The 26,341-nt window shown below is 38.5% G+C and overlaps 3 protein-coding genes across 4 annotated transcripts; 1 reads left to right on the forward strand and 2 right to left on the reverse strand.

Moving 5' to 3' along the window:
- Window positions 1–1,637: 1,637 nt before the first annotated feature.
- LOC111329332 (hydroxyproline dehydrogenase) lies at window positions 1,638–18,109 on the forward strand. 2 transcript variants are annotated; one of them, XM_088743155.1, is made up of 11 exons: window positions 1,655–2,069; window positions 7,292–7,497; window positions 7,920–7,975; window positions 8,275–8,330; window positions 8,781–8,882; window positions 9,270–9,341; window positions 9,877–10,023; window positions 11,131–11,402; window positions 11,698–11,740; window positions 12,607–12,695; window positions 13,330–13,468. In XM_088743155.1, the coding sequence occupies exons 1-10, from the start codon at window positions 1,740–1,742 to the stop codon at window positions 12,673–12,675; spliced, it is 1,353 nt and encodes a 450-aa protein (XP_088599281.1). In that variant the 5' UTR covers window positions 1,655–1,739; the 3' UTR covers window positions 12,676–12,695; window positions 13,330–13,468. The 2 variants fall into 2 exon arrangements, with proteins under 2 accessions (XP_022789731.2, XP_088599281.1); XM_022933996.2 differs by lacking the exon at window positions 11,698–11,740 and having other exon boundaries at window positions 1,638–2,069; window positions 13,330–18,109.
- Window positions 14,783–17,270, reverse strand: LOC148718139 (E3 SUMO-protein ligase ZBED1-like). Its single transcript, XM_088743154.1, has 3 exons — window positions 15,910–17,270; window positions 15,572–15,734; window positions 14,783–15,461 (listed from the first exon to the last, which is right to left on the reverse strand). Exons 1-3 carry the CDS (start codon window positions 17,268–17,270, stop codon window positions 14,973–14,975), a joined length of 2,013 nt encoding a protein of 670 aa, XP_088599280.1. The 3' UTR covers window positions 14,783–14,972.
- A 1,831-nt stretch (window positions 18,110–19,940) lies between the features above and the next one.
- Window positions 19,941–25,226, reverse strand: LOC111329327 (uncharacterized). The gene is made up of 7 exons (XM_022933989.2): window positions 24,948–25,226; window positions 24,757–24,870; window positions 24,299–24,436; window positions 23,591–23,648; window positions 23,075–23,157; window positions 22,767–22,856; window positions 19,941–20,899 (listed from the first exon to the last, which is right to left on the reverse strand). Exons 1-7 carry the CDS (start codon window positions 25,203–25,205, stop codon window positions 20,837–20,839), a joined length of 804 nt encoding a protein of 267 aa, XP_022789724.2. The 5' UTR covers window positions 25,206–25,226; the 3' UTR covers window positions 19,941–20,836.
- Between the last annotated feature and the right edge of the window lie 1,115 nt (window positions 25,227–26,341).

Here is a 26,341-nt window from a genome sequence, read left to right on the forward strand (position 1 = left end):
GTCCGAATTCTCTTTTTATTATTGTCACCTTTCTCGCTAATCGCTGAAATGGGGACCATGCGTTACACTTCTGTCCTTTCTGTTCTACGCTTTGATGGGTTTTTGGGGGCAAAAAAAATTACAAAAAGATTAACGAAAGTCGGTGTTGGTTGAGGCAACGTTTGACAAAATCGAAGCAGTGTTGTCTTAGTATTTTCGAGAGACAGAACTTACTAAATAAGAGTTGATTCTCGCGAGTTGAAAAAGAGGACTGGAGACTTACGCACGACTCGATTCTTTAACTCCAAGGAGTGACCAAGGCAGAATTTCTCCTTACAATATCAATTCCATATCAAGCAGACAAGTTATGAGAATAAGAAAAAATATTATTAAGGGTATTATTATTTGATCTAATACCAAGTTCTCCCAATTAACATCATAAGAATTGTATGCCAGACAGTAAGAAGAATCACTTATGAGATCTTAGGGGTGAAAGTTAACATTCAGACATGTGACGCCCAACATTAACAACATAAAAAGACCTTTAAGAATAGAAATTGAAGAAGCATAGTTAGGATCGTTGTTTTCGTGCTTACGATCATGAATCCCGACGTGTGAGCTGCACAAGGATGGGGGTAAAACACCACCGTGTGACAGTGCACTGCCGAAGGAACATCTTCAGAAGAGCGAGGATCGAAATGTTCCGATCACGGCTGTTGAAAACCGAACCATCAGAGCGGAGCATCCTGTTTCTTTTTCGAGTTGAACACCACACGTGAAGGCATACAGGCACTACAAGACCGTTCGTTCGATTTGTCCTTGCACTGATCAGTTGAAGGAGTGGGCGTGATACCAAATTTCCACTCGAATCATCGCGATCCCCTCGCACCAGTAGGCCTAGACACAAAAAGCCGGATTTTTTTTAGGATTTTTAGAGCATCAGGAGATTTTTAGAAAAAAATGGGATTTGGGGGGATTTTTAGATGATTTGGAACAAAAACTGTTCTATATTCTTTGCAGTTTTATCTAAAATTCCTATGAAATGAAAATTTTGTCAAGGACTGATATAAGCCGACTACACGTTCTTGAGTGTGAATGCTGTCTCAGTTTTCAAAAGCTTTTAAATTTACACACGAGCTAGCAGCTGATTTTGCACTCCTGGCATGGAACACTGATCCATTTGAGTGCCTTTTGTTTAATAACAGTGCTATCTAGAGTACAAAATGTGTTTGCCGTTTTCTTTTCAAGGGAGACCTAAGGTTTCATTAAAAAATAATTGTGAGAAAAATAGAGATTTTTAGAACATTTTGGGATATTTAGGGATTTATAGAAGCTTTTGGGGATATTTAGAGATTTTTGGAGGAATTTTTAGGGAAAATGTTGACAATTTCCGGATAGATTTTTAGAGCATTTTTCGGGCTATTTGTGTCTAGGCCTATGCACCAGATGTAATTATATCTTAGACAATAACTGCTTTTGGTTGGTTTACTTGACAACAATGGATAACATCTCTTTTGCCGAAGGGGTTGTTCTAATTACTAGATAGGCTACTTGTTTCGATTCCGCTTGAGCATAGTTAGTAGTGAAGTTTGCCGACTGAAGTTTGCCGCGTTTCCTAACCAGTCCCCTCTACTAACTATGGCTTGAGCAACCAGTCGTTAAAGTGTGCGGTTGCTACTCATAATATATTTTGAATAATACTACATGCTGATTTCCAGCGTCACACTTAGTATTTCGCCAAAACAATATTTTTTTCAACGATGTCTTCATCGATTTTACATCGAATATCTCGTCAAGTTATAGAATGTGTAAAGCGATCGTACAGATTACAACCCACAATAGCAAAATTCAGTTTTCCTCAAACCGGTACTCGCGTAATTCAGGTTCAAACAAAGACAGAATTTACCTCTGCAAATCAAGAGCTAAAATTCGCTCAAGGGAACGGAAAGGGTGCATCGGACTCTGAACTAACTTTCGAGTGGAGTCAGCTTCAGACTACATACCAACCTAAAAGAAATGGGGAGATCTTACGCGCGATGTTTGTGCTGAAGATATGTTCCTATGACACTTTCGTCCGCAATAGTATGCAGGCAAGTGTTGATCCAATACTTTGACTTGAGAGACAGTTTGTCGTAAGACTTTTCGAAGTATTTATAGTTAATATAGAAACATTCGACGAAAACACGATTATCGAAAAAGAAAATCGCTAAATTGTTAAAGAGAGAACGTAAAAGAGGGATTGATGCTGTGTTATTCGAATGCAAATTGCACGATGCAATATTGAACAGGTCTGTAAAATTGGCGTTACGACATTTGCATAATCAGTTACTGGTAAAGTTATCGATTTGATTCTAGAGAACATTAATATTATCAGCAATCAGCAAAGGGTATTGGTTGCACTGATTCCTTTATTTTCAACGTCAGTAAGAGGCTTGACCAATTTAGTCTGATCTGTCGTGACGGGGCAAGCTACTATCGGTGCCGAGGCAGAAAAAATTTCTATAAGGTATTCGTTCGATGGGTAGAATCAATTAGGCAGCTTAGACTGAGAATGAGAAGAGTGAGTAGCAGTTATCACTGAGTTCCCGAGCTGAGAAATTTAAGGAACGTAGAGAGAGAGTTTTCCCTTGTGGGAGAATCGAAGACATCGCACATATTCCTTGTGAAGGAAAACGTAACGTAATCCCTCATTGATTCTGTAACCTGTGCAAAGGTTGAGCGGTTAAAAACTCATCGCAAAACGATGAGCGAACTAATTATAAGGATAAAGCGAACTAATTATAAGGAATAACTTGGATATATCAACAAAGTTGAAGTGGTAAATTGGCCACCGTAACGATTACAAAAGCTGACGTTTCGAGCGTTAGCCCTTCGTCGGAGCAGAGTTAATATATTAATATTAACTCTGGTCGGAGCGAATAGAGGAATTGTGGGAAGGTGTAGTATGATCGTCCGGGTGAGTGTAGTCCTGAGAAGGACTGTTGTCGGTGGCAGTGACTGACGTTTCGACAACCTGTGCGGAAGTCATCATCAGAGTCAAGTGAATGATTATTGTCAGTAGAATGTTCTTATTCCAGTTCGTGTAAAATGATCGGTTGGTTTTGCCGTGATGTTATTGGCTGTAAGACTCAAGTGACGTAAATCGGTCGTGATTGGTCTGTTTCGGTCTGTCGGTAAAGCTAGGTTGTTCTTTTTCGGTCGTTTGTGATGTTTATGTCGTGAATGAGTCGTTTGTATGGGGCGGGTAGTTGTTGACATCTGTTTAGGGGAGTCTGTTCTAAGTTAGTAAACCAGCTTTCCAGAGTCAGTCGTTGAAAATAGTCAGTGCTGTAGGTTAGGCATTGCGCAGAGTCCCAGTCAATGTTGTGGTTGGTAAGTCGATGGTGTTCAGCAATGTGATTGCTGACATCACCTTTCCTCGTCGCCCGTCTGTGTTCAGTCAGTCTTGTTGTGAGGTTTCTGCCAGTCTCACCGATGTAGGAAGCTTGGCAGTCGGAACAATTGATCTTATAAATCGTTCCCTGTCTGTTCCTCGGTTCGTCTTTGTCTTTAACGTTGGTTAGTAACTGACGTAGTGTGGTGATGGGTTTGTGGGCGACGCGGATATTGAAGGGTAGTAAGATGCGCGAGATGTTTTCGGACATGCCTTTTATGTACGGTATGGTTGCTGTAGTCGTAGGGGTTGCGGTGTCGTTTGTTTCGGTAGTGGTAGTGGGTCGGTGAGTGTTTCGTCGGATGAAGTCGTTGTTGTAGTTGTTCTTCGTAAAAACACGGTGAAGGTATTTGTTCTCGTCGGATAAGCTGTCTGTCGAGTCACATACTAGTTGTGCGCGTCGTGTTAGAGTTCTGATAGTTGTGGCTTTGTGCGATGTAGGGTTGTAGGATGACTCGTCTAGTAATCTGTCGGTGTGTGTCGGTTTCCTGTAAACTGTCGTTCGTAATGAGTTGTCGTTGTGGCTTACCAGGCAGTCTAGAAAAGGAAGTTTGCCATTTTCTTCGACTTCTCTGGTAAACTGTATGTCAGTGTTTTGTTCGTTAAGGTGGTTGTGGAATGCGTCAATTTCGTCGTGTCGAACGGCGGTGAATGTGTCGTCAACGTAACGTAACCAAAGCGGTATCGTTTGTCGGCAAGTCGAAAGGGCGCGTTCCTCGATGTTCTGCATCACAATTTCTGCTATAACAACAGAAACTGGAGACCTCATGGCAGTGCCGTGTGACTTCCGCACAGGTTGTCGAAACGTCAGTCACTGCCACCGACAACAGTCCTTCTCAGGACTACACTCACCCGGACGATCATACTACACCTTCACATGTTACCCCCGGGTTCAAACCATTTACTGCAGAGGAATTGTGGGTTGTGTGTGCTTTTAAAGGCAGAGAATGGAGCTACGTTATTGGTGGGAACATGGCAACGAGAAAAACAAGAATAAATTAGTGGAATGAAAAGCGTTCGTTGATCCCTGTGGGATTTAGACTGCCGGTTTGAAAGATGAACTTTTGTTCAAGATTTTTACGGCTTTCCGTGCTACCTAAGGGTAAGGAAAGACCGCAGATTGCCATATGTTGCTTGAAATGATTAAGTAAATTAAAATGTCTAACTAAAAGGCATCCCGCAAAGCATTCTGAGTTCGTTTGGCAGTTCTCGGCCATGTGGCAGTTTCCGGCCACGAACAAATTTTTTTTCCGACCGCGAAAAAAAAAAAAAAAAAAAATTGTGGCAGCGCTCGGCCGTGTAGGTATTTAATTTTGATTTGATTTCATTTATCTTTGGTTTCATTTTATTTCTATTTTACATTTTACTTTCGCTTGCTTTTATTTTAAAAAGAAAATGAGAAATAAATCGAAATTAAAAAAAAGATAACAAAAATAATTCCTGTAAATTTGAATATTTTTAATGGCAGTTCTCGGCCACCATAATCATGTATGTGAACCGTGGTTTCATAAAATGGGTGAAAGGAATCCTCGCGAGAATCCCTTTCATACAGCTCACTGACAAGGTCGCTTAAAGAAGCTTTGAGATGCAATGAATATATGAAGTTCATATATTTTGAACTGCGGTATTAGATACGTATGATGTGCGATCCTCGCAGTAGATAGCGCTATTTATGCAATAGCGAAAATCAGACCTGAAAAAAAAAAAAAAAAAAAAAAAAAAAAAAAAAAAAAAATCAGGCCTGTACGGGTCTCGAACCACTGACCTCTGCGATACTAGTGCAGCGCTCTAACAAGCCAACTGGGCTTGTTAACTCTATCTATCACTTTCACGGGTTTATTACGAATCAACTCTATTTATCACTTTCACGGGTTTATTACGAATCAACTTAACGGCCTGCTCCCAGTTGGCTTGTTAGCTCAATTGGTAGAGCGCTGCACTAGTATCGCAGAGGTCAGTGGTTCGAGTCCCGCACAGGCCCGATTTTTTTCAGGTCTGATTTTCGCTATTGCATAAATAGCGCTATCTACTGCGAAGGTCGCACATCATACGTATCTAATACCGCAGTTCAAAATATATGAACTTCATATATTCATTGCATCTCATTCATCACTTTCACGGGTTTATTACGAATCAACTTAACGGCCTGCTCCCAGTTGGCTTGAGCGCTGCACTAGTATCGCAGAGGTCAGGAGTCCCGTACAGGCCTGATTTTTTTCAGGTCTGATTTTCGCTATTGCATAAATAGCGCTATCTACTGCGAGGATCGCACATCATACGTAAAGAAGCTTTCTTGCAGATCTCCCACTATTTCATAGCGACTTTTGAATATGCGCTTGAATCACGGTCAAGACAATCTAAACATGACCATGAGACTGTAAAACGAGTTTTCAACGAGATTCAGCCTGACGGCATCCCCTCTCCGATTTTTTTTTTTTTACGACAAGCCATGACGTAAGCCGACGGTAGCTATCTGTGACCATTTTATCCGCAACACACTCAAAACCTTGAACTGAAGTCACTTAGCTCTGCAATAATTGGCTTTGAAGTAATTCTCTTGAAATGTCTTTTATTAGACACATTATCCGCAGACATAGTATTCGTTTTGTCCAAAGTTCCACAGTCATTCATCGCCATCTTGTAGCTCACTGCTGACATGGACACAGTTCCCGACGATAATTTTTTTTCGACGTGGGCACCAGAATTTTTGCCGTGAAGAGTACAAGCCACGTGCTGCGTTCTCTGTTTGTCCTCAGACTTTGCTCCTACGATATTGTGGCAAGAAAAAGTTTGGTGGTACGTTTGTAACAACGTATGATGTTTTTTCTTCTGCGATTTGCGTAGTAATTGACCGAGCTCCATACGAAAGGACGAGGAAAAATTCTTAGCAGAATGCGCGCCTGTATTAAATGTAGGAAAATTTCCTTCGAATGAGATGATTATTCCATAATTATTTCATTTTTTAGTATTTTGCTCTTCAGATTTAGAAATTTTATCTGTCGGCATTATCTTGGGATCGTGTAGTCACCTTCGCTCCGCAAATTACAGGCAAGGTCGTTTTGAGCGGTTGTTCTGTTGCTACGCTTTGCGTGCGTATATTTTCCCATTTTTACAGCGTTTCACAGTCGCTAATTTTGCGCGTTGCGTTATCCTATTATGGGAAGAAGGAATGATAGCGAAATGCAAAGAGTACGGAATTTCTTGCGAGTTTAGACGTTGAACGTTCTTTCCCACGTACCGCAAAGTAGTCAAACGCCCTTTTCAGGGCCTAAGAGCATCAAAACCGAGTTTGGTTGTTTGGTTCTCGTGAAGGGAGGATAAGCAGAAAATCGGGATAGACAAACGCTAGCTTGAAGACTGCACGAGGTACATTTCGCTCTGGAATTGAACCCTAGCCACATCAGAGAGCCCACTAGGTCGTCCTCCATTAAGGAGATGGCACAGATAGAGATGGGGTCATATCTTGTTGTGAGCCTGAATAGAGGGACTGCATTAAATTTTGCGACCATTTCTGTGGGTCACGATTTTCTGTGTATTCCTTGTTCCTTTTCATTTCTATGAAAGAAACAGCATAGAAGGGACAAAGACATTCTTAGGGAAAGAGGTGAGGGGGGGGGGGGGGGGGGGGGGCCGGGACGTTACTTTAGCAAACCAGGGGAAAAAAACTGGACCCATGGCAATTATGTCAGGGAAATGAAAATGCACCAGGACCAACATAACCTCAAATAATAAATGGCCAGACCCTAATTTTCTGGTCAGACAAGAGCACACTCCATAACTTACCCCTCCCAACTTAATAAGCATCCCAAGGGTAGGGCTGAGTGTAAATGTTTTGCAGAGTTGTGTACAACTGTCTTTTTTTTCTTTTTATTTCAACAGCTTATGTCTTTTGGTCAAAAGGTGCTTGGAAAAACTTTGTTTGAATTTGTACTGCGTAAAACCATGTATAGCCAGTTTGTGGCTGGAGAGACTCTACCAGCTATACAGAACACAATTAGAGAGCTGGGTGAATGTGGAATAGGAACAATGTTATGTGTACCTAATGAAGAAGATCTTTCAACTGATTACAATAACTTTAAAGAAAGGTGAGCTTGTTTTGACTCGCATTGCAGACAGTCACACCCACAGTTGTAACAGTCTAAACTGCAACTTTAACTATATTTTTAGCAACCATTCACAGAAGTGGAGGTGGCTGGGATGATGTAGCACAAAAAGATCATTTAAACTCCTTCATTCCAGCAAGGATAAAAATATTTTGGGGTTTAAATCCAAGGCAAGTTGCTCAGAGGTAGATAGCAAAGGATAAGCAGAGTTTGAATAGCCAAATGGAGTGTGCCTTAGATGCTAATGGTAAAGGGAAAAAACATTTGTTGTACAAATTATTGACATTGCTAGTCATTATGATTACATTTACTGCCAAGTTATTTTTTTTAATACATATACGATTGACATATTAAGAGCAATTAAAAAATTATTAATTCTAAACAAATTACCATTACTCTTGCAGAGAAGCTATGTTTGATAGAAATGCAAATGCCATTCTTGACTGCATTGAAAAGACAGGTAACTGACAATTTACTGCAACAATTTTACACCAGGTCTCTAAAAGGGTATTGTAATATTTTGACACTATAAACTCTGAGACCCTTTTGTTAGGTTCAGGTAGACTTGTTTCAATAACCTCCCCCTACTTTTTGGTTACCTCAACTAAAAGGCCAACTTTCAATTAAATGGCAGGCATAAAGACATGTGATAGTCAGAGAAAAATTTTTTTTCTATTATAAAATTCCTTTACTTCCACTGTCTTGGGATATGTTAGTTCTTTCAGCTGTTTTAAATCTTGTTTTGATCATGACTTTTAGCAGAGGGAGGCTTTTCGCAAATGAAAATGACAGCCATATGCAGCCCAATGCTACTGGTAAGTGGCTATTTTAAGTCAGACAGCAAAGAAGCAAAATATTTATTTTTGGAAAACTGAAAATATGTCTGTTTGCTTAGCTCTAAATAGTAATTGGTTTTCTTAACACTTTTTTGCCTCCAAAGTCAAACCTAAAGGAATTAAGCAAATCAAAGTTTGGGTGATTTAGTCAGACCACTTACTTGCTCTGTTTTCCATCCTTATTTTTACCCATTCTACAATGTAATCCTGTTACATATTTTGCATGTTCTCTTTCCCTGATATGGTAATATGGCAGAATTGTAGAATAACTGAGTTTGATACTTTGTCAGTTATTATCTAGCTATCAGTCAGACAGGAGAAATCAAACAGTTTGCATTCTGTGGCAAAATTACTTCATTATTTCATGAAAAAAATTATTGTTCAGTATATAAATCATTAAAACATATCTATTATTATAAATGTTTTAAGAATGAGTTGAACAAGCACTTAGCACCATATGAATCAAGTACAGAGGCACCTAAAGGACTTGATATTCCAAGCTTTGCACAGGGGTTTGACAACAAGATAAATGTAAGTTATAATTTACCTTTTGACCTTTCATTCCCAGTAGAAACTAACCTGGAACAATTCTTCATAGTGTAGGACATTATCCACAAAAAAAGTTGATGAAAATGTGGTCAAACTAATTTGGGTTAGGTCTTAATATGTAAAAAAAAAAAAAAAAAAAATGTCCAATAGTTGGGAGGAAGAGTTAATCAGATCTTGAGAGTATTTGATCTTGTAATGAGTGAAAGGTTCATTGTCTACATTTACTAACACCAGAAGAGTAAGGAATTAATGTGAAGGTTGTTAATTGGAAGATCAACATTTAAACAGGAAGACAACTGTAATTTTGATGCAATTGTATTTTAAAATACTGTATCCTTATAAGTTTTGATGTGTTGTACTTGATTGCAGTTGCCTGTTTTAAATGACAATCAAAATGAGCACCTTGTCAATGTACTGAAAAGACAAGACAAATTTGCTGAGGTAATTAATATACATGTGGTATATTTAATTTATCTGCTATGATTATCATAACATACTATAATATATTATTATTAATCACAATTTATTCTTATTTATGAATTTGAAACTTAATTTCAGTATTTCTGCCAAAGATTTGGAAACTGTGTATTCAAAATTTATTATGCATACATATTATGACCAAATATTCAATAAGATTTAATACAAACACACCAGTAATTTGTGCTAATTTCACACAAGAAGACTTTTTCCATGTTTATAGGGCCAGATCTAACAACAAAGGGGATAACAATGTTCGAGACAGCTTGCAAACTTGAGAGGCAGTCAAGGGTTAGCACACCTTTCAAGAATTCTCTCAACCCCCTTTTTGTTTACATGGGGCTATAAAAACAGAGATAGTCTTCTAATAGATGGCTTTTATCAAATACTCACGAGGAATCTCATTAAACATACCTATTGAACATTGAGAGCACTTACAATATTTACTAGTAAGTTATTTTGTTTTAGTAAATTAAATTGGATTTATTCCTTTTATCAGACATGCATAAATCGCAATGTGCGATTGGTTATTGATGCAGAGCAGACATATCTGCAGGCAGCAATCAATCAGTTGGTGTTAGCCCTTCAGTATAAATACAACAAAAACAACCCTTGGGTCTACAACACCTATCAGTGCTACAGAAAGGTATTTACTATAGTACTACAGTGCTAGAAATTAGAAAAAAAAAATCCAGGTTGTCCCTATTTTAAAAACTGGGCAACCAAAGCCGTGAATTTGGTTGCCCTGATGAATCCTTGGTTGCCCAGTAGAAAATCACATGGCAGTCAAGTTTGAACTAATCCCATGGTTCTTACTTAGTGTGCGGCAATGGTTTTCACGGAAGTCTGGGTTTAAGTTGTGGCATATTCAAAATGGTGTCTTTGAACTTCATCACCTCCAGAAAAGAAACTTTATGTTTGCCTGTTACATTTTTGTACCTGGCAATGTTTTGTAAAATTTACAGATATCCAAAACACAGGAAAACGCTTAGCTGAGGCAAATTATTAACTTCACACTACCAGACATGGACAAAACAAAACCGTCATGTAGGTCAGGTGCTGTTTAAGGTTTCGAGCACGGAACTAGTTCTGTGACATCCCCCAAAAAATATTAAACTCTAGAAATATTTCTGGAATTATGGAAGAATAAATCAAGCAGGAAAGTGTGGTCTGTTGCTTTTAATTTACAAAAATAAACTTCCAATTTCTATGGCTAATTGCAGTATATGATACTGCCTCCTGGTTAGCTCAATTGGTTAGAGTGCCATCTGGACTGTCGTGTGGGATGTTGAGGGTTCGAGCCCCGGCCAGATCAACACTCAAGGTCTTAAAATAACTGAGAAGAATGTGCTACCTTTCTATAATATCAAGAAATGGGATAGACATTCTAGTCTACTCAGATATAGATGAGTAAACCATAGGTCCCATCTCCTGCATCTATTAATTAGTTAATTTGGTTAGGCAGGGGATGTTAAAGAACCCACTCGTGAGATTAACATTATGTAGTCTGGCCTGTTTACTGGGAATTGGGGGGGAGGGGCATCTTCATTCCTTCAATTGATTGTAAACTGCTGATGCAGTCCGGCCAAAGTCCCCTGAAAAGTGTTGTGACGCGCACTTGATCATATCCAAATGTTCATTTGTGCAATATAAATATTAAATTATTATTATTATGTTTTTACCAACAGGGTGCTTAAAATTGCTTAGTTATTTTTTGGTATTATGTAGTATAACACAATTTCATAATTAACAGGACACCTATGACAGAGTGGTGGCAAATTTGGAATTGATGGAAAGACTGGGTTTCCACTTTGGTGCCAAGATTGTTCGTGGTGCATACATGACAATGGAGAGGAATCTTGCAGCAGATATGGGGTACGATGACCCAATACATAACAGCTATGAAGACACCTGTAGAATGTATGACCAGGTGGCAGACACTTTGTTACACCTGGCAAGTCGGACTCCCGCAGAAGTCATGGTAGCCACTCATAATGAAGAATCAGTCAAACTTGTTGTCCAAAGGTATTTCTAAAAAGTGCATATGTTACTCTTAAACAAGAGCTCTCAAACAGTGATGTCATTTGGCTGAAAATTCACCCCTAAGCCTTGTTTGCACTTAAATTTTCATGAATGATGCATCTTTCTTGACATTGTCATGTTGGTATTCTTTTGATATTAGTGCATTGGGATTACTTTTCCCCTTAAATTGACCAGTCTGCTCCATGAAGGTAGGACTTGGGGTGAAATTGGGTATACAACCTAGACATGTACGAGTCATAAAGCAGATGTGCAGCTTGTTGGCATCTTGTCAATATAGGAAACTGTGGGATTGCTATAGAAGGGATCAGGAATTTAACAAGGCAAGTACAAGAACAGTGGTGAAGATGATATAAGATGATGAGAACATTGACAATGACAGTAAAGTTGGTCCATCAGAGGTTCCCTTCTCCTCAAAATAGTAAACTGTAAGCAGTGATGTGCAAAATTACAAAAAAAAAAAGAAGCCATAAATTTGTTTAACCTATTGATAACTAGTGCACCCGTAAGCACCCATGTGGAACCACACCCTTTCTACGCCTTGTGACGTCATCACTTTTAACCCTGGAGCACAACTTTGAGCATGTACTTAAACAGGTTGAAAATATCTTACAAACGATACCAGAATGAGTGCAATTGAGTGAAGGAGACTGGCGAAATAGCCAAAAAACCATGTAACTTTGACCTGAAAATCTGCACGAAAATCTTGTTCCGTTACCCACCTACTTTTCTGAGCATGTGGTTTGAAAATAATGAGTAGTTTCCTTAAAAAATGTCGACACCAAAATGAAGCTTACTAAATTTCCAACAACTGAGAAGAAAATTCAGGCAAGGAAAGGGAAAAAAAAGGGCAGGAGAAAGAGAAAAGTAAAAGTTGTAAGTGGGGCATTACTTTTCAACCCAAAAACTATCTAAAATTTTGCTTTCTGCGCCTGCATGAGATTTTCAGGCAACCATTTTGCATTTGGATCGAAAGGCCATCGTGTACAAGCTGTGAATGGGTTTGTAGCAAGTTTGAGCTTTTAAAACCACAACTGTGACCCGAAATCTGCTCGACTAGCTTCAAAACACAGTTTTTCACAAAAGCTGCGGCTATCAATGGGTTTAAGACTAGCCTCAATTTAAAGTTGTTTAATTTGATAACAAATTTTGGTGATTAAATGTAACATATATCAAAATGTTGGAACAGAATGAAGGAACTTGGCATTGCACAGGATGGAAGGAAGATTTCATTTGGACAACTGTATGGGATGTGTGACCAGGTCTCTTTCTTGTTGGGTAAGGGGTATTACACCTACAATTTATACCAGTTCATTTATATCTGCCATTCCATGGGGAATTACACATTTCCATTTTCATATTGCTCCTTGCAGTTTGTAGTTATCAGACAGTCTAAACAGTTTTAAAGTTCCCCTTTGCATGTTGGCAAGATTAGTTCCTGTTTGCAAACTCCTTTGTACATTGGCAACAGCAGTGCCTTTGCATGTTTTGAATCTTGTGAAATAATCAGCTGACAGCAGCAATAGGTGTACAGTGTGACAGATGTATACAGGCAGTTTAGGAAAAGGTGGTTCCAAAAAATGCAAAATATGGTTTCTGCAATAGTGCATTTTGAAAACATTGCGGTTTACCATTCCAAAATTTAATTTCTTCCGTTGTTGATTTATTTGTGATAGTGGAGAAGAGCATGTCATTGTAATTTCTGGTTAAATCACCTTTACAAAGTACTTTATTGTCACCAGTGCTTTCCTGCTTCTGCAAGACAACCTATCAGCTGTAATCAAGCAAACATTAAGAAATAAAGAGACAAAACCTTATAAACTAAGGCCTTTCCTCTTGAAGGAGTAGAAGGAATGTCCAATTGAGAGCAATTTTTCTATCCGTATGTTCTATTGCTCCTTTATTATTACAGGGCAGAAAGGCTTCAATGTGTACAAGTCAGTACCCTATGGCCCTGTAGGTGAAGCACTTGCTTATCTTGGGCGCAGAGCATCTGAGAACAGGGATGTTATCAAACGAACAGAAAAGGAAAGATCTCTCTTGTGGCAAGAGCTAAGGAGAAGAATTGCTTCCCCAATTCATTAATGTGAACACTATCTTCAGACTTATTTGATCAATTCCTTGGCATGCAAGGCAGTCTTTTGAAGGCAGCAGGGAATAATCAACACATTTTTTCAATAAATGAGACAATAGTTGGCAAGGAGGTAAAAACAAAAATGGCATGGGTGCATAGTTTTGTTGTTACCAACAATGATCAATAGTAGTTTATTTGCCACCACTTAAAGCACTCTCTTGGGTTTCAATTCTGACAAAATCATAACTTACAGCAATTTGATGTTGTTCAATAACACAGTTTCTAGTTGGTCTTTTCAAACTCAATATAGCTCTACAGCTTAAAAAAACGTTTATGGAGAAATGAACTTGCAGTTGCTGATAAACTTCCATTAATAATAGCTGGATGTTTTCAGTACATCTTGTGACCTTAAAAACGAAAGATTCCATACTTAACTGCACCAGACCCTTAGCCCCAAGCAATGCTTCTCTGAACACACATTAAGAATATTTCTACTCAAAGTATGTGTGGTGCAATTAATGAACTGGAAATCCACTTTTAGGCCTGTGTGCTCTTCATTTCATATCAAGAAGAGGTGTTAATTAATTAATGGCCTTTGCTGCTGTCTTGAAGATGCTTGGCATTATTTAACTGCATGGTACAGCCAATACCAAATGTAATTTACTGTGTGGTACAGCTGATGATGTAAAAAACATCAGTCCTGCTTTTGTTGCGCAAATAACATGTACTGAGGGCACAATCATTTAAAAATGAGAGGTTTCCCTTATGAATATTTCAATAATTCTAGTTAGGTTTGTGATCAAATTAGTCAAACTCATCAAACATTTTTTGTAGTTTTATGAATATTAGGGTGCAAAGAATAACAGATTATTACAACAGATTGTTACAACTTGAGAGCTTTATATTGTTTTAATTCATCTTATAATTTTTTTTTTAAACTTCCTTAAACTATTGACGTCTAGTGCGCCCATGGGGACCCACACCCTTTCTACGCCTTGTGACATCATGACTTTTAACCCTGGAGCACGCATTTGAGCACATACTTGAACAGGTTGAAAATATCTTACAGACAATACCAGAATGAGTGCAATTGAGTGAAGGAGATTGGAGGAATAGCCAAAAAACCATGTCACTTTGACCTGAAAATCTGCATGAAAATCGTGTTTCATTACCCACCTACCTTTCCGAGCATGTGCTTTGAAAATAATGAGTAGGGGTGTAACGATTCATGTTTCTTTCGATTCGATTCGATTTCGATTATTGCCTTTCGGTTTCGATTATTTCGATTCGATTATGCAAAATATTAATGATTTTTAATTCTTGCAAGATGATACACAATGTAACAACATACAACCCTAAACTCTCAATGTGAGGATACAATAGTAACAGGAACATTATTAATCTATTTCAAGGATGCAATAACAAATAAAAAACATGCAATTTGTCAGTGTTCTTTTTTGAGTTCTTTCTAGAATCTAGATCTAGTGCACTCTCATATTTTTCTGTAAAAAAAGTAACTTGTCTACATGATCACTATGCAAACATGACCTCTGAGCAGACACAATGTCCCCTGCAGAAGAGAAAACCCTCTCACTGGCCACTGATGTGGCAGGGACACATAGATATTTTTTGGCCAACTTTGACAAAATGGGATATTTCAGCTCATTTGCTTCCCACCACAACAATGGATTAGAGTTCAAAGGCATGGTTTCTTCAACTTTGTAATTAGCCAACTCTGACTCAACTAACTGAAACACTGACTTCCCAGGATGAACTTTAGTTATAAAAACATCTCCAAAAAGATCATCCAAGGCAGATTTCCTTTTCTTTTCTGGTGGGGGATCACTTGTGAGGACAACAGTTGTGTCTCCACTGGAATTTGAATGTTCACCCTCCAGAGTTGGTAGACTTGGCAAATTGGGCAGCTGTGGCTGTCCCTGCGCACTAGGCTGGTCTGCTTCAGTCTTCACCTATGAACAGAAAAACACTCTATTATCATTTAATATGTTTGTAACTCAACTCAGTACCGTCAGTACAAGCAGTAAATGTTGGCTGTTAAAAATTTCCAATTTTTACGAACCTGAACTGAATTTTGTTGTTGCTCATTCAGTGAGACTGCTTTCAAGGTAAGTGCAGTGTAGACATCTAGTTTCTCGGTTTCATCAAGATATGGCATGGATCTAAACCTTGGATCTAAACAGGAACTCTCCTTCAGAAACTGCAATGTGTCAAGGTCTGTATATCTAGAATATGAGAACAATTTGTAAACTACATTTTGCAACTCAAATAGCACTGCAGCATGTTTATTTGCGACAGAAAGCTCTAACAAAAACCTTTATTGGGAAGACTCTTTATAATTTGGATATAATAATTATTATTTAATCTGTAGACATACTAGACAAACAGTTGTTTCCAAACCTAGCATCCAAATCCTTTGCTATAGCTGTTTTTACTTCTTTAACAAGCATAATGTCATCATCTGAAACTTTCAACTGCTGAATCAGCATCTCCTTCAGAGGGTGAATCATGGATACTGTAGGCGTCTTCTCATCACAAAGGATAGTAGTAATGGTCTTGATTGGTCCCAGTACATTGATGACACTCTCTGCTGCAGAGATATCATTTTCTGACAGGAAATGAACATCTTTGGCATTTTTCTTGACATCCTTTGTCAAGAGGACAGCTTCAATTGCTGCCTGTTGCTCTAAAAACCGCTGCACCATGTCATATGAGGAGTTCCACCTAGTTGGTACATCATTTATCAACTTGTGTTGTGGCAATTCCAATAAAGCTTGTTTTGATTTCAAAACTGCCATAGCTGTTGTGCTCCTATGGAAAAAGCTTGCTATGCGCCTTATCCTTCCAAGAAGCCTGTCCATTTGAGATACCTTAAGTCCTTTTTGGGTTGCCAGATTGATTGTATGGGCCACACATCCAACATGTGGTGAAAGTTCAGCTTGCTTTGCAGCATTCACTATATTGCTGGCATTGTCAGATGTCAGAGATGGATTCTGTTCATATCTTTGTAAATTCCACTCAGATATAGCTGAAGTCAGTATATTTGATAAGTTTTCCGATGTATGTGACACATCCATTCTTCTTGTTTGCAAAACATAGTTTTTAATGTTCCATTCTTGGATGAAATGTGCGGTAACTGTTATGTAGCTTTCGGTTGATCTAGATGTCCATCCATCACTTGTTAAAGCCACGAACTCGGCACTTTTAAGGTCTGATTCGACTTCTGCTTTGACTTCTTCGTAAAGTTTAGGTATCACCTTCTCAGAAAAATGAACTCTGCTTGGTAAGTCATACCTTGGCTCCAGAACGTTGATCATGTGTTGAAACCCTTTATTTTCCACAACTGAATAGGGCCTCATGTCCTTTGCAATGAAAACTCCAATAGACTTCGTTATTGCCGTTGCTCTGTTGCCCGACCGCGGCAACTTATTCTTCATAACATCCTGAATTTTTGACTGTCCTGTTCCAGTACTGTTTTTGGTACCCGGTGAAGTTTTTGCCGTCTTTGACTGCAACACTTCTGACTTTTCATCAATACTGTGTTGACTTTTTAAGTGAGCGCTCATGCTTGAAGTCGAACCGGCACAATACTTGAAAGTTGCGAAGCAAATTTTGCAGATAGTTTTAGACTTGTCTGTTGTTCCGTCTTTAGTCGGAAAACCATAATATTTCCACACTGCGGATCGAAAAGAAGCAGGCGGATTCACAATCGCTTGGCCATTCGTCGCCGTGTTGTCCGCCATGTTTGTGAGCACGCACATGGTTTGCCTTATTTGGAAATTCTCAGGGGGTGGTAGAGGGGCAACATTTTTACCCCGGGATTTTTACCAAGCAACATGGCGCAAGAACTGCAAATTAGCGTCTTTGATCGATTGTCAATGAAAAACGAACATCTTATTGAGATCTGGATTCTAAGTTTACAATATAATGACTCACTGAGGGCACTTTTGGAAAGGTATGCAAAAAATCGAACCAAAATCGAAACGTGGAATCAAATAATCGTGAATCGAACCGAACGGTCATAATCGCGATTAATCGAGAATTCTCTACACCAAAATGAAGCCTACTCAATTTCCAGCAAGTGAGGAGGAACTTCAGGCAAGGAGAGGGGAAAAAAAGGGCAGGAGAAAGAGAGAAAAGTAAAAGTCGTAAGGGGGGCATGACTTTTCAACCCAAAAACTGTTGAAATTTTGCTTTCTGCGCGTGCCCGAGATTTTCAGGCCGGCATTTTGCATTTGGATCAAAAGGCCGTTGAGTGCACGAGCTGTCAAGGGGTTTTTGGTAAGTTTGAGCTTTTAAAACCACAACAGTGACCCGAAATCTACTCGACTAGCTTCAAAACACAGCTTTCCACAAAAGCTGCGGCTATTAATGGGTTAAAGACTTGTTGGGTTCCTGAATATAGCATTAAAACCTTGTGAATTATACAATCTTATGCTCTCAACAAATGATAATTTTTGTCAATCTCCTCAGGCTTTTAAAGCATGGGGTTTTTCCCTTACAGGGGGAAAATTATTTTCACATGGGTAAGAATGTGTATTTGTAAATCGTGGATTCATTACTGTTAATTGAATGTAAATAAACAATTATTATAACATGATCTTATTCTGTGTATTGCCTTGCACTCAGGGTTCGTACACTTTTTTGCAGACAGAATTCAAGACTTTCCAGACCATCTTTTTTATTTTCCAGACTCAGGGTAACAGTGAGATTCTTTGTGGCCTGAGAAGAAATAACTGTCTTTACTATGAAAACAATGAATTTAAAAAAATTCAGTTTCAGCTGATTAGTTCTTAACTTACAGCGACACAACCAAACTATAGCAGTCTACTAAATTTCTACCAGAAAGCAAGTACCTCAGTTCTCAAAACAATTTTCAACAGTACACTTTTTCAACAAAGTCCTTGGGTTTTTGCCATTAGTGTGTGGAATAGCTATTACATCTTACAAGAACTAGTTTTTTAGAGCTTCAAGTTTCTTGTCTATTGCATCCTCAATTGACTTCAACTTTCCTTTCTCTTTAGCGCTTCGTCTCATTGCATTTGACTTAGAATGAGTTACTTTCCCAGTGGACTCTGCCTCTTCTGCAAATTGGTCAGCAGACTTCAACAGGGCCTCAATGTTAGCTTTAGTTCTTTTCTTTACTTCTTTTAAGTTATTCAGTTCCTCAAGGGTAGCTTTCCTTTTCGTTAAATCTAGCTGGACCAGCTTAGCTGTTGATATCACTTTAGCCAAGGCTTCTTCTTTCACAAATCTTTCTAAGGTTGAAGATGAATTGAAACATAATTATCTGTTGCCAGGAATGGCAACATTGGCATGTTTGTCTAATATCAGTTAAGAAAATGGGCCACTTCATTAGCAATTGACAGAAAAATCTTGGCTTTAACTTCAAACAAGGCATCCCCACAACTTGCAAGTGTTTTGTGTAGATAACGTACGTAATTTGTCCATACCGGCCATGGTAGTTTCTTGCTGATCATGTGGCTTTGCCAAGCAGCTTCTCCCATGCTTGAAATATCAATTGCCTTCTGCACCTATCAATGGTTTGCCCCCAGGATAAGGGGGGGGGGGGGGGGGGCTGGGCAACCAACAGGAAATTTGACATTTTCAGGTTTCCAAATGTCAATTTTTCCCACCCTTGGGTCTCTATTGTGAGTCAAATTCCTACCCCTGGGGACCATAGGCCTTCATGGACAGACTATACACAGACCTTTGTGGAGGTCAAAATCCCCACCCACGTGCGCTTTACGATGTCTAATTCCCGTGCGTTGCCCGGCCCCCCCATCCTGGGGCAAACCATTGATAGGTGCATTATTGCAAACACACATCGCTTTGGTCTTTGATGTAGGATCAGCTGCAATCCAGGCCTTAATTTTTTCATCTGCTCTCCACTTTCCATTAAAGACACACTTCCCCATCATCACAAAGCAAAAGAAAAGCCAGAGAACAACAGCTGCTAGTGCATGAACGCAAACAAACATTGCTTCCCTTGCTCAACTAACGCGGGAAACAAATAAACCATGATACATTGCAAACACAATGAACCACAATGCAATGCAGGGCATTGGAGACTGGGCTCTCAGACTTGAACAATCTCATTCTCCTACCGTACCACTTCTTATCATAAAGTGTTTAGCCATTTGCCAAGTTAATTCAAGTGAAATCAGCTACTTTGAAAATATTTCAGCTAGCTTTTAAACACCTGTTGTTCCTTGAGAAAAATTCCAGACTTAATCCCATTTTTCAAGACCTTGCCTTTAATTTCCATACTTTTTCCTGGTCTGGAAAAGTAGTTCGCAAATTTCCAGACTTTTTTCAAGAATTCAAGACTTTGAATGAAACCTGTGCACTGAAAGTATCACCAAATACTGGTGACCAACGAAAATGGCAGTCCCTGGCCATGGTTCTACAGAGGCAAACATGTCAAAGTATTGTAAATTTAGTGGGATTTTATTCCAGTACACCAAGAAAGTCCCCTCTTCATTCTCAAGGAAAAAGAAAAATTAGGTAGAAAAGCTATTATAAGGTTCCAAAGGATTCTTTGTAACAACATTTAATAGTTTTAGCATCATACCTCTTCTTGGAAGAAAATTTAGAGAGATTGTTCAAATACCTGCCTGAACACAATACATCACTCAACAAAATATTATTTAGACAGTGTTGGAGAATACAAAAGTAGCAGCTGCTTTGTTTGAAATAAAGGGAAAGGAAAAGTGTGCTTCAGCAAGCACTCAGTTGTCAAGGTAAGGGCTGTGCCGCTAAGAAATACAAGCAAGGTCAGATCATAACTATTTGAAAGCCGTAGAGAAAGTCACAGGGTTAACAAGACATTCTTATGTACTGCTAACTTGTCAAAATTGGTTAGACTTCTGATGAGGAGTGTCATTTCAATAAAAACAGCTGAAACATAAAGCTTTCACTAATTTCATTTAAATGATATTTTAAATTTGGGGCCTGTATTACGACAAGTAATAATCAAGGCAAAGCCACTAAGAATTCTATCTTTGGAGAAAATAAGTTATGCATACATAAGCTTAAAGAACAAAATGGCCGTAAGAATTCCAAAAAGAGAACACAAATTAACAATCATTATGCAATTATTCTTAATTATAATATATACAATTACATCTTAATTTTGAGGTGCAACAGGTTTCTTAAGGTGCATAGTGAAACAATGTGAGCATGGATAAATAAAAATATGAGGGAAATGTGCATCACAGGGAGATCCTTCTTGAAAACATCACCCAATTAAAAAAAAAACAATAAAAAAAACTCACAATAGTACTTGATCAGAAATAAGTCATTGAATTAAGACAGTTAAAATACATCAATCCACCTCTTCATCATTATCACTGGACTCTGTATCAGGAACTTCTCCCTCCATCACCATCTGTGAAATGATCCATCACAAGAAGGTATAAGAAATAAATACATGTATTTAGTATAAATGAATAACAAGAAAATTGTTTCACTTATCCTTGGAGTGCTTGATGCAGAAATGCACAGAGCAAAATACAGATGTGAAAGAAGGAAATTATTACTAGTTACTCGAGTTTCACGCTCTAGGCGATCATCAGTCTGATGATTGCCTAGAGCGCAAAACTCATGTAACTAGTAATAATTTCCTTCTTTCACATTTGTATATAGAATATATATAAACGTAAAAAACCTTATCCTCGAATCGGAGAGTGTTCTACAATCATGGAGCTTTGTAAATTGTATACTAGGAAAATAAAAATTAAAAATTCGTACTACAGATCTATTTCGAAAGGGTTAAAAAGTCTCTCTCGTCAGGTGCAGAAGATACTGGTTGACTAACCATCCTTTTTTAAGTTGGTGGTTTAAGTATGCCCTATCAAGTATTTAGTTGAGTGCCGGCATGCACTTGTCAGTTTGTTCCTTTTGTTTAGGGTGCCTGCCCCTGTTCTGCATATGATGAATTTTTCAGTTCTGCAAAGGTTGCATCTCTTTGTAGTGTTCGAGTATGGCCTGGCACGAGCCATTATTTTCCAGGTCACGGAAAACTCCGTTTCAGCATCCTTTAGGGACCAGATATATTTGCTCAACTCTGTTGCGTTCCTTTTGTTCTCATGTCTAAATGAAGCTGTATGGTTTCTAAATCTTGTTTTAAATTGGTTCGCAGTAAGGCCGACGTACATTTGGGTTTCCAAGGGACTTTCAACTGTTGATTTCAAGTGAGCTATTCATGCATGCCAAATTTAGAAAGAAAAATCAACGCCCACAACAAGTCCTCCCTCACAAATAATTCTCAATCACATGAAAAATCATGCAATTGTAGAGACAAGCACTCTTGTCCGCTATGTGGCACTTGCCTAATTCAAAATGTGGTCTACCAGGCCACAGTTGAAAAGTCCCTTGGGAATCCAAACGTACGTTGGCCTTACTGCGAACCAATTTAAAACAAGATTTAGAAACCATACAGCTTCATTTAGACAGGAGAACAAAAGGAGCGCAACAGAAATGGGCAAATATATCTGGTCCCTAAAGGATGCTGAAATGGAGTTTTCCATGACCTGGAAAATAATGGCTCGCGCCAGGCCGTACTCGAATACAACAAAGAGATGCAACCTTTGCATAACTGAATAATTCTTCATCATATGCAGAAGAGGGGCAGGCATCCTAAACAAAAGGAACGAACTGGCAAGTGTGTGCCGGCACTCGACTTAATACTTGATAAGGCATGCTTAAACCACCAACTTGAAAAAGGATCGTTAGTCAACCAGTATCTTATGCACCTGATGAGAGAGGACTTTTTAACCCTTTCGAAACAGATCTCTAGTGCAAAGTTTTAATTTTTATTTTCCTGTACAATTGTTTAGTATATACATACATACATATATATATATATAGGAGAAGTAGTGTGGCACACGAGGACGGACAACTTCGAGCGAAGGAAGAGATATACTCCATAAAAAGTCTAAAAATTTTAATAAAAAACATTTCAGTCCGAGACCTTAATCAGTTGTAATACAATCTTATTAAAATTTTTAGACATTTTATTGAGTATATGTCTTCCTTCACTCGAAGTTGTCCATCCTCGTGTGCCACACTTCTTCTCCTACCATTTATCAAGGTTTGGACTGTGAATCCTTTTAGATCCTTCTGGCGTGGCGTCACTGTTGGCTCAAGGCCTTTTAACTTGTTATATATATAGATATATATGTGTGGTAAATTTATCCTGATTACTAAAAAGAAACCGAATAGGTTAAATGAATATTCTAAAACACTTCAAGTACCTGGTAAAGAGAAGCAAAATACTCAGCTTGACCAGCAATTTCTTCAAGGCTTTTATTTCTTTCCCTGAGTTCTTCTAACTCCTTATGCATCTAAGTTAAAAACAAGCAAGTTAATCAAAACAAGAGTACTCTGTGTGTGTGTGTGTGTGTATATATATATATAATATTATTACAAAATTCTCATTCTGCAACCATTAGCTTGCAAACAGCTCATATGCAAGCTAGTAAACTTTGAACTGAAATGACTTATTAACCCTTTCAAGTTCAATGTTGTTTAAATAGTTATCATTCAGTATAAATATATTCACCCTTTCATTCTCCTCCAATGCCTCTTGTAGAGCCAGTCTCCTCTCCTCTGCCAAAAGCTCCCAATATCTTTCAGGTGGCGGATCTTTGGACAAACAATTTACCAACTGAAGTTAAAACCAATGTTAAGGCAACCAAGCAATAAAGCAAGAAATAAAAGAGTAATTGGTGGAAAATCTTGTACCTTTTGGGCACCATACAAAATTTGATCAAGTTGCCTGTGCCCCAAGAATAAATTATGAGGCACAAGTCTAACAAATTGTGTAAATTGAATCCTTCGCTCTGACAAAGGGCTAACGCTCGAAACGTCACCTTTTGTAATCGTTACGGTGGCCAATTTACCATTTCAACTTTGTCGATATATCCAAATTATTTCGTTACCCCCACTGACGCAGCCCCAAACAGTTTCTTTCGAAACTAACAGCCTTTACTCATTTGTAAATTGAATACTACCTAGTAGTGGGATTACAACATTAAAAAATCACATGGTGTCACACAACCATGCAATAGCCACTTGCCTGAAACCATTAATGCTACTGCTTCATCTAATGATTCCCCATGAGAAGATTTTGTATTCTATGAAACAAAGAACCATTTGGTATCATTCAAAAGTCAAGAGGTCACAAACTTGTTGATTGGTGGACTGGGAATCAATAATCGCCCACTAAATTGAGAGGAAATAGAGCAAAGGAGAACCTTGCTTCACTACAATTTGCATAGAATGTTATGTTTCCGAGTGCTATAACACAAAAGACAGCTGCTTCTCTTCACAACTGGCCAAACACATTATTGGGGACACTGGCTGAGAGCAATGAGAGGAACATATTCACAGGCTGGTGACAACTTGCTGTGGTAGAGCAGTCCTAAGCTACGAATAAATTGATTTGGTAGAGGCAAGCAATATTGTTGTTCAATAATAAATTATTATGTCAACTTTTAATTACTTTGGGTCCAAATATTCCATGCACAAGGTATTGTCCAAACCTCTAGAAAACCCTCTCAAAGCAACCCAGCTTGTCAAGGGTCTGCTTGGCAGCCAATAGGCATAGGAAAGTGTGCAAGATGATGGAGATACACCAACCCATGGATTTTGTCCACGAATCCTGCCATCTTGGAACAGGGTGCGGATAAAAAAGAAAAGGATGGGATGTTCCCTTTCACACCTAAAAAGTATGTATTATAAGTTATCCAGGAAGGCAGGAATATACGTTAATTTTTAATTTCACCTTTCTGGCTGAACTGACAGCGGTATCAGAATCTGAGGAATCCGCACATGTTGAAGAAGAACTGTTGCCTGATTTGTGAGGAATCTTAATCTTCTGCTGTTTGAGTTTCGAAGATGGTGATTTACCCTTCTTCAGTTTCTTAAACCGTAAAAGTAAAACATAACAAGTCAAATAAAAATGTTCCTCCGCGACTTTGCAACCTCATTGGTTACAATGAATTCTTCGTAAAAAAGGGTTGATAACTATATACGTGCGAAATTAGAAGAGAAATATTAAACTTCAAGCTACAAAATTTCAACTCGTTTCATCATATCTGAACTTACGAGTCCACGTAGTTGTTTTTCTCTTTTTTTTTCTTCATTTATGTTACTACTATGAACAACTAACAACATTCAAATCGAAGGAAAACTAACTACCAACCAGGGATTCATCTCAAATAAAAAAAATCTGCTTGTTACCATTTCACTGTGCCTAACGACGCCTCGGCTCCCAACAAGCGTGCCATTGCCGCTTGCAGCTGGTTGGAGAACTTGAAGAGTTTTTCTCTTCTCCTTTTCGACTCCGCTCGGTTTCTGGAAAAAGATAAATACTTTCTCAAACACTGAGGAACTTAAGTTCAAGACATACAACATTCAACAACACTGCGTACCGTTTTCCTTGTTGGCGAGGAATATAACCTCGTCGAGAAAGACTTAGGTTTGATTTTTCCTTCACCAACGCGCGAAGCTCGCGGCGGAGAAAAAAGCACAGAGGTAACTTTAGGGTGATTTCTCATTTTGCAAACTTCTCCTGGATTTAGAGGACTGTTCTTGTCGCAGATATGTCTACTTTTTGGTGTGTCACTGTCAAATGGGAGCTTTTCAATTGGCAACGCAAATGAAATCTCACAACTCTCATTGTCCTCCATATTTTTAAACCTCGCGGGAAATTCCAGCGTGCAATGACGAAAGGGTCACGTTTACTACCATGTTAGGAAAGGTTAGTGCTCAGTCTCACTCAAGCTTGTAGTACCGTTTTTCTATTTGATTATGGTGATAAAGGGCGCTTTCTATTTGACCAAAATTTTCGAGATTTTCGGTCTGAAATCGAATGGAACGGGAAAAGTTCCGGGATAAGTTTTCGAAAATTTAGGAATACGTTTTGAGTGTGCCCTCTTGGATACGGTCGGACGCGTTCCATTTGGCCAGCGAAAATACCGACATTTTGAACCCGTGATTTTTGTTGAATGGAAAGAGCCCAAAATTTCTTTCGTTTTTGACATTTCCCGAGCGCAAAAAAATGCAAATTTGAGGGAGATCGTTTTTTTTTTTTTACCTTCATAGTGGGAACTAAATAATATTTATTTTAGATATCAATTTTACAGGATGCCTTGAAAGGAAGTCATATTGATAAGGGTCCCCTTTACGGGCAAAAAGGAAAAAATTTGGGAGGAATCTCTAAAAAAACAACCACAAAAACAACAAACAGCAGATGGAGTAAGATTCTACCGACTCATTTCCAACCACCATTACACAGCTATATAGAGAGCTGTTATGTTTATTCATTTCTATGTGCAACGATTGAGTCAAACTTTGCCTTCACGGCCAACTAGATCAAGCTATAGAATCAAAAGAGCTTGAAAGCTTAGGAGACTAATGGGGTAAATATTTCAACTGGACAGATAGTGACCTTGCTCACTGAAGTGAGTAACAATTCAATCTGAGAATGTTTAGAGTGCAGAAACGTTGTAGTAGGTTAATATTAGATGCTAGTTTCCACGTGGAGGGTGTAATTTGCAGGTTGCAGGTTGCAGGTTAAAGTACGCGGCTAGTGATTCACTGTTTACGCAAACCGGAAATATCTTTAGTCCCACGAAATTGTTTTTTTTTTTAATTTGTATCTGAAAAAAGGTGGTGGTAGACCTTCACGACTTTTACCTCATGGCAAAATGCTGCTCCTTTTTATAAAGTATTCTAATTACTTCTGCTAGGGAGATTATGCTCGGGAAGGTAGCATTTATACTGAGCTAATGTAATTTTAGCCGCTTACGTCACATTGAGAGGT

This window comes from Stylophora pistillata, chromosome 13 (assembly GCF_964205215.1).
Source record: "Stylophora pistillata chromosome 13, jaStyPist1.2, whole genome shotgun sequence".
Taxonomy (NCBI): Eukaryota; Metazoa; Cnidaria; class Anthozoa; order Scleractinia; family Pocilloporidae; genus Stylophora; species Stylophora pistillata.